The 12,899-nt window shown below is 41.0% G+C and overlaps 1 protein-coding gene across 1 annotated transcript in view; it reads right to left on the reverse strand.

The window, feature by feature from the left end:
• Nucleotides 1–532: 532 nt before the first annotated feature.
• The window catches only part of KIAA1549 (KIAA1549 ortholog), a 162,594-nt gene continuing 150,227 nt past the window's right edge, over nt 533–12,899 (reverse strand). The window contains exons 21-22 of the mRNA XM_058296553.1: nt 9,655–9,800; nt 533–6,286 (exon numbers count right to left, since the gene is read on the reverse strand). Coding sequence (XP_058152536.1) covers nt 6,032–6,286; nt 9,655–9,800 — 401 coding nt within the window. The 3' untranslated portion in view covers nt 533–6,031. The remainder of the gene's footprint in view (nt 6,287–9,654; nt 9,801–12,899) is intronic.

Raw genomic sequence — 12,899 nt, forward strand, 5'->3', positions numbered from 1 at the left:
TAGGCTTTGATCTTCTATTTTCCTAGATTGTAGAGTCCTAATCCTTTACTTCCAAAATGAAGCTGCTCTTAGTGGATGCATCAGTTTGACTAATGTGTAGCAGTAAAACAAAACCTAGTGAGTGGAAGGGGATGCCATCAGTAAATGTGAATAAAAATAATTCCACAAATTCCACATACTGAGTAGCATGCCTTCAATTCACTTTCTTGGAAAATGAAAGTACTAGATGTTTTCACCAGTTATACAGAATTAGAGAAAATAGTGTATCATTAACCTTTTTTTTTTTTTTTTGAAACACTGGGACCAGGGATTGAACCCATGACCTCACGTGTAGGAAGCCAGTGCTCAACCACTGAGTCACATGAGCACCCATGAGTTGGGTTTTTTTTCTCCTTTGTTTGCTTGTTTATTTTTGTTTGTTTGTGTCTAGGAGGTCTCCTATATGAGAAGCAGGTGCCCAACTGCTTGAGCCACATCCACTCCCCTCATTTAACTTTCACATTCTACAAAAAAAGAAAAAAAGAAAATATAATTTTGACACCAATTCATAGCATTTATTGACATTTACATTTAAAATGCTAAGAAAGCTGTATAAATTGTAAACATGGAAACCAAACACTTGAATAAATTATTTCAAAAATTCTACAGCACATTAGAAAACAGTGCAGCTAATTGAGGGGAAGAAACATAACCAACAAATAGAAAGAAGGGGTCAATTACTAAACCAGACACCCATAACTGAGATTTAAGTGCCCATTTGAGACCAGAAAACCGTGATTGTCAAGTTCAAGTCGCAGTATTGATGCCACTCGTGGCCTCAACTTACTCTGCACATTTTCATACATTAACACTCATAATTTAGGAATGAGGGCCAGGAAGAGTCAGAAGAGCATGAACCATAACAAATTGGGAGACAAGAAAGCATTCCAGAGCCACTCTGTTAGGCAGCCTTTCCTCTAAGGGAATCCCTAGTCCAATCACTAGGCTCCTCAGATGATGCTCTGGAGGAGGGCAAAATGGCGATGGTTTCTACCCACCTCCCGTTTCCTGAAATGAGTTATCTGGTTCTCAGAACAACTGAGTTAATGAGTGGAGCCTCAGTTCCTCTGATGCCTCGCTCTTCTCCTCCCATATCTGCAGGAGGAACGACGCAGGGTGTCTGGCTCTCATGTGACCCTGTACTATTCCTAACTTGCACACGTAGGAAGTTATGAATACTTGAAATGTGGTGGGCATGAGAAAAGACTATTCATGATGCTCCAAGTTGCCAGAAAGGTTCTTGTCATCAGGGACTGTGAGACTCAAATCATTTGAATTTTCTCCCTGTCCCTCTACCTATTCACTCTTTCTTTAAATGTGAAGTAGCCCCAGAACAAACAACCCTGGAGGAAGAAGGAAAAGGAGACTGTGTAATTATCTACCCTGTGGGAAACTAATTTCTACAGTGCATCAGATTAAGACATTCATTCCTTCTCTCACGTTCTCACTGGTTCCTAACTTTGTTTCATGTTTCCAAAGGCATCTAATATTCTTTTCCTAAATTTCAATGCTGCTGTGTTAAGGTAAATTGTGAAGTGTACTGTTACACATACAGCATAGAATTAGGATTGTTCTGTGAGGTTTAGGTTTTCAAATCTGCAATACTGGAGAAAGGAATCCTAATTTAAACATTGAAAACACCTTGAGGAATATCAAAAGAAATCTAAAATGTGCACATTCCTTGTTCATTAGGTTCTAATTGTAAGCCTATTAAATTTTATGTTACAGCAGTTTCTCACAGAAACCCCTCTCTCCTGTTACGAAATCAGCTAAATGTGTGGATTAAATTTAAAAACAAAGTTCAATGTACCATCCCATAACATGTCTTTCATTCAAAGTACTCATTTGCCTTTATATACTCTTCCTCACATTCTTGCTTGGGACAAATGTGAATGAGTAGGCTTTGGAGACTTACTCTGGAGGTAGAAATGAAAGGGCTAAAACTCTATGAGAGCTAAAGTTACTGTGGTAGTTAAGACTGCAGCTCCCCCTTCATCCCTGCCCAGAATCTCAGTTCTGCCCTGTTTTCCTCCCAACCAACCAATTCATTCATGAAGGAAAGGGATTATAAGAGAAACTGATTTAATGACTAACTTGTAATTACTGCAAATGCAAATCAGTGTCCCAGTGGCTGGTCTGGCCACCAGAGCACCTGCTGAGAGCTTATGCACCTGCAGTGAGCACTGACCCTGTACATGGAAAATGGGAAGCTCCCTGGGCACAGAATTACTTCTTTCAGCCCAAAGCCTTCAGGCATACCTTCACCTGTGCTTTGTGTCACAAGTCTCATACCCTGACAATTCTGGTTGGCAAGGACTTGCCTAGCCTGCTGTGCAAAAGCCCCATGCCATCAAAATCAAAACACACTCTGAAATTAATTACAGTTTGGAGAAAACTGTGTAGGTAGCTGTAAAGAAGCTGCCTCTATTTACTTGTAACCCACTATATTCCAAAGGATTTAAAGTGTCCAAATGGCTGACCATTGAAAACTGCTCTATCCAACAACCCTTGATGTAGTTCTCAGCACTATTTTCATACTTTACACTTGGCCCTTCCTCTTTCCCCCTCCAGATTGGATCTCTTCCTCTGAAAACCTTCTTCAATGGTCCTGTCATCTTCTCAGTAGAGTTCTACAAATGTACACTCCTGGCTTTACTGCCTCCTCTTCTAAAAAAATCCCTGAACAGGGCAGTTGGAGGATTTTGTCCAGATCACAATCAAGTTTTTTCAATGCAACGTCACCCAATTTCTCAATCCTTCCCCAGGTCCACTCTTAGCACTCCTCACGCCTTCTCGCCATGTGCTTGGCAGCGCCCATCTTCCGCATCATTTCTGAAAGTGCAACTTCCATGACTTTTTCTTAGTACCTAATGCACTTGAAGTCTTTCCAGGAATATTTACTCATGTTTAAACCACGTTATTTATCTGTATTTTCCCTCTTTTAGACCTGTCTTATCTGACAGAGTCTAAGATCTCAGGCGGCAGGGCCCATGGCTGTTAACTTGTTTGGTACCAGAAACAGAAAACAAGGAGCAGACAGATGTTTAATAAATGGTGTTTGAAAGTGAATGGAGAAGGAAGTGACTTTAAAGCCAACCAGGAGTGACGAGGAGGAGACACACTCTGGTGTCCTGCGTGTGAACTCATTTGCTGTTAGATCACAGCATACGACATTATCCATCCTAGGACATCGATAGACACCACTTTAAATTTCCACAGTGCTCTAAGCTCCTCGAGAGATTTCACACACATGATCACCCCGATTCCCACAAGCAGTGATCCCGTAAGGGGTGCAGGGGGCACCTTCTCAAATGGCTGAGGGGGAGACTGGGGCTCAGAGAAGTGACCTGACACTCCAAGTCAGTGACAAAGTAGACTCTGAAAAAATCATTTCTCCAAACAAATGTCTCTCAAATTCCAACTCAGATTTACAGCCCACGTTACCACTAGGACTTCCAGAACAGGAAAAAAGAATAAACATAAAATTGAACTCTTAGAGCACTTAAATGAATGGAGTCCCCAAGTCACACGTGGTCAATAGGGGGACCCTCCTTTTAAGCGGATCACATTCATTTTGTTTCTGAAGAGACAGTCTGATGTGGTACTATCCAGGCCAACAACTTTTCTGGTTTTGGTGATCTGTGCAACTGTTGCAGCAGGATGTTCAGAGGAAACAAATGCAAGCTGAGTGTGCTTTAGGCCCAGCACAAGAGCGGCAGGGCGGTCCAGCTGGCCTGCTCCTACCACACAAGCCACCGGTTATTTATTTTATGTCATCTTTGGTCCTGACTTCTTTCTAAAAAGAGTATCAGCCCTAAGAATAAAAATACAGGTAGAATCCCTTTATGCTTGAAAGGCATCAAAATTGTTGTCGCAGTCACCCGTCTTCCAAACAGACGCCCATTTCTGCAGTGTACAAAGGCGGTAACCGTTTCTGGTACACTATACATTCTGGCAGGATGCAGCCTGGCAGAAGGGGAGAAGACGGAACCTGCATTTATTCCATTTGCTATCACACAATTTGAATGCACCGCAAGATATTATAATAAAACCCTGCTTGGATATCTGAAATTCTTAAAAACTTGTAAGAAACCTGGTATCTTCTGAGAGACGTACAAAGAGAATCCTCAAATTGGGGAAAGTCTGACATCGAATGAAGGCTGAGAGGCAAGAAGTCAATTTCAGGAGGGAGTATTCTATCTTCTTTGGAGTCACCAAGGATCAACTGAAAAGGAGTTTCGATTCTTTTATTTAACACTCTTAAAAGACTTAGTCTCCTGTTCCCCTTCTCTTTCAGGGGTGTACAAATTTTAAAACTTGCCGAATTTTAATTTCCCAAAGCCAACTTTCCCTGTATTGTCAGACTGTAAGTCTGTAAAATAGGTTCAACTAAGAAAGTGCTGAAACATGATTCTGGAACCCAACAATTACACTCTGGAAACCTGTTTAGGCTCTTTTGGGATTCTTAAAACTTGACACAAATACACAGGTATTCATTGGTCAGAGTCCCAAATCCTGTCGGTTTATCTTTTGTTTAATTAAAGTATTAGCTGATCTAATAAAGAGGGATTCAGAGTAGAAATCGTTACCTAAGACGGTTGTTCTGAATTTCACTCAGGTACCAGAAAACAGAATGGCCCTTGTCATTATATTTCCTAGTATATTTGGGAAGTGGGGAAATGTTTACTTTGGGAGTAAATTTCAAGTGAAATGATCCTCCTCCTCTTGGCCCAAAATGCATACAATAGTATTAATAGTCATTGACCAGAATAATAAATTACACAGTAAAATCAGAAATTAGGAGTAGAAATTAAGACCTTTCCTTTCCCTCATGGTCTCAAAAGCTCTTCCTTACATTTTTTGAATTGTTACAAAAAGGCTGAACGGAACTCCATTTCATCCAGGTCTTAAACACAGGGAATGGGATTACTAGTGATGCAAAGTAAATAGCAATTTGGAGCTCCTAGGAATTTTCATAAGTAATTTTTCTTATGTAAGATTTGTCAGTCAAACATAATTGTGAGCAACTCATCACAAAGTGCAAGGACTGGTTAGGACCTCTCGAAAGCCTGGCTCTATAGGACTGGTCTTGATGATATGTGCAGAAATGGATGCTATTTGTAGTTGCACATGTCCAATTAATAAACAGCAAATACAATTAAGAATGCAAATCTAAATTCCAAAGTGTATTTTGAATAACCAAATAAATATCAAGTTCCCTCCCCCCGCCCCAGTACCCAGTCATATGGGAGGGATTCCTCCCCCTAGAACAAAATGAAACCTTCAACATATTCTTCCAATGAAAAAGCCAAAGTGTCATTTCACAGACGTAAAGGTGAAGGGGCCCTTGGAGCTGTAGCACCAGAAGAAATAGAAGGGAGAATGTGGCGATGGCTTCATATGAAATCATCAGGCTCTTACAATCTATCATTTTGGTTTCTCACTAGTAGCTTTTAAAAAATTCCCAAACAGTCTTATTATTCTTGTTGTTAATATCACTATTAAAATAAGTTCCTATGGAGAAATAGGGGCAAACAAGCTGTTAATAAAATGTCTTCAAATCTCTTTTCTCAGAAAACAAAGCAGCAGGTTCATCATACAAATCAGTCTGGATTACATCTTCTCATGAAAACGCTGGAATCCTTTAATCCTGACATTCCCTACAAATCTGAATCTTTTGCCTTTAAAAAGGAATCTTTGTAATTTTGTTAGCTTAGATATATGTTTTGTCCTTCATGAAGTGTGGCTGGGTCTTGGCCAAAAGTACAGTAATTTCGACTGGACCCAACTGGTAATAAATCACCAACATAGTAAAAGTATGATGACCTGTCATACGACTTATGGCATCTTCAGAAATTGCAACTTTTCCTCTTACATCGACACCTTGCACAGGAGATGTTTATTCTGCTTGCAAATGACCACTCAGTTGATTTCCTTTTGGTCTTGCTTCCACAGGAAGCAGATACTTGGCAAATGTGCAAGAAGAAGCTGATCAGCTGTGGAAGTTCTGCACAGTGGTCTGTTTCTGGGAGAGCCGGAGGAGCTCCTCTCGGATGGCTTTGATGAGAGAAGCTGAGGAGTGGCCGGGCTGCAGGTCTTCAGTGGAGCTGGTGGTGTAACCCGGACCAGGGCCCTGCACGCCCCTGTGGGGGAGGCTCCCGGGGGGAGCTGAGGGCTCCCTGCCTGAAGTCCTTGGCACCTGGAACAGTGGTGGTGAAGAATACTCTTGATGTCCAAGCATGTGTGTCTGAAAAACATGTCAAACATTACTATTCTTCCCACAGAAGAACAGGAGGAAAAATAAAATTTATTTTGGCATTTGGTGTGCTCCCATGACTTCCTCTGCTCATCTCCCACCTGACAACTCAGCCTTTCAAAGGGGTCTCCTGCGATTGGAATGGATGGTATCAATTGTGGAGAAATTGCTCATGAAAAAGAAGATAAGGAAATCCTTTTCCTTTTTATGGAGGTACCAGGGACTGAACCCAGGACCTTGACCTGTACCTGGGATGCAGGTGTTCAACAATGAGCTACATCTGCTCCCCAGTAAGGAAACTCTTGACCTTAACAAGTGCTTAATGAATGCTGGATTTAAAACAGACAGAAAGAATGAATGAGTGGCTAGATAAATGAATATCTCAACTCTTGGTCAGGTGGTTAAAACCCTGTGTCATTGTATGTGGAGGTGAGTGGGTAGAGAAAGGGAGTGGTCTGGGGCTTCTGGTCCACGGGGAGAATGGGAAGGAGCCTAGGGTGGAAGGGAGGTCGGAGCACCCCACAGAGGTGCCAGATGGGACGAGTAATCTGACAGGTGAAAGAAGAGAGCAGAGAGAGGCAGAGGGAAACGCAAGGAAGACAACTGCCCTCACAGAGGTTCTGGAGCCCGGGGGGTGTGCCTGTGAACACATACAGGGACCATGAGCCGGACACGATCATGAAGTCATTCTCATATCTATGTATCTATGACTCTATCTATCTATCTATCTATCTATCTATCTATCTATCTATCTATCTATCTATCTATCTATCTATCTCTCTATCTATCATCTGTCTGTCTGTCTGTCTACCTACCTATTTACCTACCTGGTACTCTGTAGAGCCTTTTCTTTAAAAAGTTATCTGCACTAAAACATATAACAATCTTGCTGAGAAGTAATATTGATTAATTGGGCATTAGTTGGATAAGAATTATTTCATTTTCAGTGATTTTTTTCAATATTTTTTCCCCAGTGGAAAAAACTCTTTGCATATATATGCAAGAGTGCTAAATCTGTGATTTCACTCACACTAAGACCAAGTTATTAGCCTGTTAAACATGGCCTAATGAAAGGAACATGCCTGATAGTTAAGAAAACCACAAATCTTTCATTCAATTAATTAAGTATTTCTTAAGCATCCAATCTTCACTGAACACTGTATTAGGCTGGGAACACAACAGAGGAAGATGTATCACTTTCAAACCTACAGTTTGAGCTAGGGTAAAAATGCTTTTAAAGGAAAACAATATACAAAGTATCTAAATTCTAGACCAGAGGCTGGTAAACTACAACCCATGGCTGACCAGCCAAATCCAGCCCACTACCAGCTTTGTAAATAAAATTTTATGGGAACACAACTACACCCATTTACATGTTGCCTATGGCTGCTTTCCAGCTAAGATGGCAAAGGTGAGGAGTTGGACAGAGCAAGTAAGGCCCACAAGGCCTAAATATTTACTCTTTGTCACTCTACAGACTAGGTTTGCCAACTCCTGCTCTAGACTATGGCCTGGCATGTTTACAGCTAGAAGGCCAAATATTCACTTACTCACTTGCCTTCAGCTTTGATATGCATGTGGGTGGCCACCCACAGATTACCACCTAGTAGAAGGTGTGTGCATCCAGAAAGTGTCCTTGTGTCCTGGGCAGAGCCTGAGAGTCCCTGAGGCAAATGCCAGGGTATGGATGAGGTAGAGGCCAAAGGGATTTGGGGGTGCCACCCCCATCCTGAACATTTCACATGTTGACTGACAACAGCCCTGTCAAGTAGACACTGGTATTATACACACATTGTGGATGTGGAAACTAGGGCAGAGAGAGGAGGAATAGCTATCTGAGGCTGACAGGATTAATAAGTGGTAGGGGGAAGCGGATTTGGCCTAATGGACAGGGCGTCCGCCTACCACACGGGACGTCCAAGGTTCAAACCCAGGGCCTCCTGACCCATGTGCAGCTGGCCCAAGTGCAGTGCTGATAAGCGCGAGGACTGTCGTGCCACATGGGGTGTCGCCTGCATAGGGGAGCCCCACGCGCAAGGAGTATGCCCCATAAGGAGGGCCGCCCAGCGCAAAAGAAAGTGCAGCCTATCCAGGAATGGCACCGCACATATGGAGAGCTGATGCAGCAAGATGATGCAACAAAAACAAGACATAGATTCTGGGTGCTGCTAACAAGAATACAAGCAGACACAGACGAACACACAGTGAATGACGAAGAGAGCAGACAACTGGGGGGGGACGGGGAGTGGCACGGGGAAGGGGAGAGAAACAAATTTAAAAAATAAATCTTTAAAAATAAATAAATAAGTGGTAGAGGCAACATGTGACCCAGACAGGCAGGCTCTGGAGATTAAGGCTCTTAACCACTAGACTTCACTGCTTCGCAGGCTTTCAAGTCCTCTATTTTCATGTTTCACTTCTCCAAATAGTGATAGAGACACCTCCAAGGAAGACAAACGATTTGACAGGAAAACCCAAAATATCTCCTGAAACTAAGTTAGGTGCAATGAAGGCAGAACAATAAAAATAAAAATAAAAATGTCAGTCATCTTAAAGCAGATACTGAGATTATAACAATGTATCCTTTAGGGGAAAATCCTACTGAAAAGCTAATTTTCTTTCACTGAATAGGAGCATTCAGTATGAAAGGAAGCTAGTGTGTTTACTGGAAAAGGTACAGAAATTCAATGAAAGTTGTGGCATAATGATAAGGATAAAACAAAATACACAATTTTGACTTGTATTTTCAATGTCCATTAATTTATCCCCCAAGGATATAAAATTCTTGAGACAAAAATGAATGAAAACATTTGTAGAAATTACCTGTGCCCATGTTATTAATACTTGATGCTAATTTTTCTCCCAGTGAAGATTCCATTCTCATAAGGAATGGCAGAGAGTGATTAGAAATTTCAAAAAGAAAATATGTGCTTTAAAATGCCCCAACTGTATGCTTATTTGCAAATCATCTTCTACTTGTAGTCACAATGGAAAAGATGTTAATAAACTCAAAGTAAAGCACAGTGAGTCAATATAAAAGACCATGAATATTTATAAAGTATTTACACCAAAGGTGAAGTCCAGATTTTAGACACCTACTGGTTCAAATTTACTACCTTTGAAATCTTCCTTAAGAGAAATGATACACTTTCCAAAAGTTCGATGTGAATTCTCTCCCACTCTGGGTGGGAAGGACCTAACTAAGAACTGGAAGACAAAAACACAATTAAGGCGGGGGGAAGAGTGAGGGAGATTAAAACTTTCTAAGTGGAGACTTTAAAAAAGGGCCCCCGAAGCAGAAACAGCTACATGAAGCCGGCATATCTGAATTTCAAATGACCCAAACACAAAATACTCACGGCCTCTCTTCGCCCTGCTTCGTCCTCCCCAAACGAAGGCCACCCCGGTCCTCCGTACTGGCCCCCCCGGCCGGGCGGGATCTCCACGGGCTGCGTTCCGATTCTGTTAGCAATTCCCACCTGCGTCAGGTGCTGGATCTGGGAGCCTGGGGGGAACACACGGGAAAAGGAGTCAACGCTGACAGGAGAGGGAGACTGCCCTGCTAGACTCCTTCAGTTCTGGCTACCGCCCTTCCTTAAGGGTGAGGGATAACAAGCATTGGTCAAATATGGTACCAATTCCATCTCCAGAGAATATTTCAAGAAAAACAGTGTGCTGCTTTGTTCATGGGCTTTCACTTTCTTTTAATAGGGAGATTGACAGTGGTGTTCTTATTTTCTTGAGTAGACACCAGATGACTGAGAATAAAGAATACATTAGAGGCGCTTCCAATTATTTCTGTAGGGGTTAAAAATAAGGACGATTATTTATTCCGAAGAAAGGAGTAGTAGGGTTTGGCACCATAAAGAAGCTGAAACTTGGCTCCCTCATTACTGTGGCTTTGAGATTTACAAGGAAGCCAAAAGCAAAATGTGCATTTTTTTCTTTAAAAAAATGTACATGGTGCAGTCACTGTGGAAAATGGTTTGGTGGTTCCTCAGGAAGCTAAGCCAAATAAAGAACTGCCGTATGAGCTGGCTATCCCACTAACTCAGAACACATTCAAAAGAAGTGAAAGAAAGGACACTAACATATTATCACACAGATGTTCACGGCAGCATTATTCACAATTGCTAAAAGATGAAAACAATCAAAGTGCCCATGAACCAATGAATGGATAAAAAAATATGTGGAATGTACATAGAATACTATTCAGCTGTAAGAAAAAATGAATTGGAGAAGCACATGACAACATGGAGGAAACCTGAGGACATTATATTGAGTGAAATAAGCCAGACATGAAGGACGAATACATATGGTCTCACTGTAAGAACTAAGTAAGACAAGTAGACTTATGGAGTTGGACTATGAAGTGTAGCTTGGTGGGAGACTAAATGTGGGTTGAGAAGGGAGCTGATGCTGGATGTATGTAGAATGCTCAATAAGGTCAACTACAAATAGGTCGTAATAGGTGGAACTGATGAGTGCAATAAACACTGCTAATCTATGGATTCTGGTGGTAGATGAGAACTGTAGTTCTATTACAAGGTGTTAAGAATATAGTAATACATGGGAGAAATATAACGTAACTTACAGACTATAGTTAACAATAATATTGTAATGCTTTTGTGGCAAAAGCAAAGTAAGTACTATATCAATGCTAAAGGTCAAACAAAAAAATATGGGGTTTAGTTTTATGAGATATGAAAATAATTAAGCTTTTTTTTTTCTTCTTCATTTTCTTCAATAGTAAAGAGACCTTGATCCTGTCATTTAACCAATTTAAAAAAAGGAAGGGTATTTATTTGAATTCAGAATATTAAAGTAAATTTTTATTATGCTGACATTGTTTCCACAACTTGGCTATATCATGTAAAAAGATTTGTAAAGATTTATTTATTTCATTTCTTTCTTTCTGCTGCACCCCCCGCCCCCGTTGTCTGCTCTCTATATCCATTCTCTGTGTGTTCTTCTTTGTCTGCTTGTATTCTCATTAGGTGGCTCCAGGAACCGATCCTGGGACCTTCCAGAGTGGGAGAGAGGTGATCATTCTCTTGCACCACCTCAGCTCCCTGATCTGCTGCATCTCTTATCATCTCTCCTCTGTGTCTCTTTTTGTGGTGTCATCTTGCTGGCCCAGCTCTCCACGTGTGCCAGCACTCCTGCATGGGGCAGCACTCATGTGTGGGGCAGTACTCCGTGCAGGCCAGCACTCTGTGTGGGCCAGCTCACCACACAGGCCAGCTTGCCTTCACCAGGAGGCCCTGGGCATCAAACTCTAGACGTCCTATATGGTAGATGGGAGCCCAATTGCTTGAGCAACATCCGCTTCCCTTACTTAAAATTTAAAATGACTTATCCACCTTCATCAATGAGGCATACTGATGGAAAAGCCAGAAGGCTGCCTCTAGCAGAGTTAATTTAGTGAATTCTCCTATACTTATTTATGCTATGGCCTCATATGGATACAAAAGCCAGCCTTTAAACAATTTTATTTTTCTCCTTCATCAATTCCTAAGCTGCAAATTAAGGGAGGGAAAGAAGTAGTCTTTAAGCACTGTGAAATAAAATACTTATTTCCAAATGTTACAGGATGATCAAATTAATCCACGATGCTTAGAATGGTACTAAAAACATCCAGAAATTTCACAGAGGTCAAGGAGGTGGCCTTCCTATCTTCAAGTCTACTTGTAGTCTAACTGTATAATTAGTAACCTCAATTAAACAAACACATTTTGAAAACTCCTTTATGGTGTTATTTGAATGTAACCAAAGGGCAGCAATGTACTCTGCTGGAATACTCAGTTACTGAAAATTCATAGTAGTAACAACATTATTAGGACTATCAGTACTGTTATAACATTATTAGGACTATCAGTACTATCAGTACTGTTGCCCACCGTCACTGTTTAAGCAAACTTGCAGAGTGGCCTCATTATTGACAGAGGCTCAGGCAAATGCATAAGAAAAGCATGTCATTTGTATTAAAATTGCAATAGTTGTTGAAATCATAATTCAGACACTTAACAATTCAGCTTTTCCCATGATTCACATGGGGCACTCAGACCCAGCCAATATATTTAGTTGGAATGCTGGGTTTGCATTCCAGCTCAGACGTGCTGACCACCAGTGAGCCCTTGAGCAAACTCCTGCCACTCCCACTTTTCAAATGGGAATAAAAAAAACTACTTCATGCAGTTATTTTGAGGATTAAAAGAGATCATATAGGTCAAGTGCCAAACACATTTAAGGCATCTGGGTAACCCTTTTTTTAAATATATATATTTTTTAATTTTTTAAAAAGATACATATATCACTCAACATGGTTAATCTTAAAGTCCCCTTTTTTTTCTCTTTGGGAGCTCTTTATTTTTAATAGCTGCACAATTTTCTCACTGATGCCCTTATTACCATCTATTTCAGAAACTAGTAATTTTTTTTTTTTAATGAGGTACCAGGGAGTCAACCTGGACCTTGTATTGGGGAAGTAGGCACTCAATCCCTGAGCTACACCCTCTCCCCAAAAAGGTGGTTTTTTCGTTTATTTGTTGTTTCATTTTTAGGAGGTACTGGGGATAGAATCCAGGACCTTGGTTATGGGAAG

This window comes from Dasypus novemcinctus, chromosome 5 (genome assembly GCF_030445035.2).
Source record: "Dasypus novemcinctus isolate mDasNov1 chromosome 5, mDasNov1.1.hap2, whole genome shotgun sequence".
Lineage (NCBI taxonomy): Eukaryota > Metazoa > Chordata > Mammalia > Cingulata > Dasypodidae > Dasypus > Dasypus novemcinctus.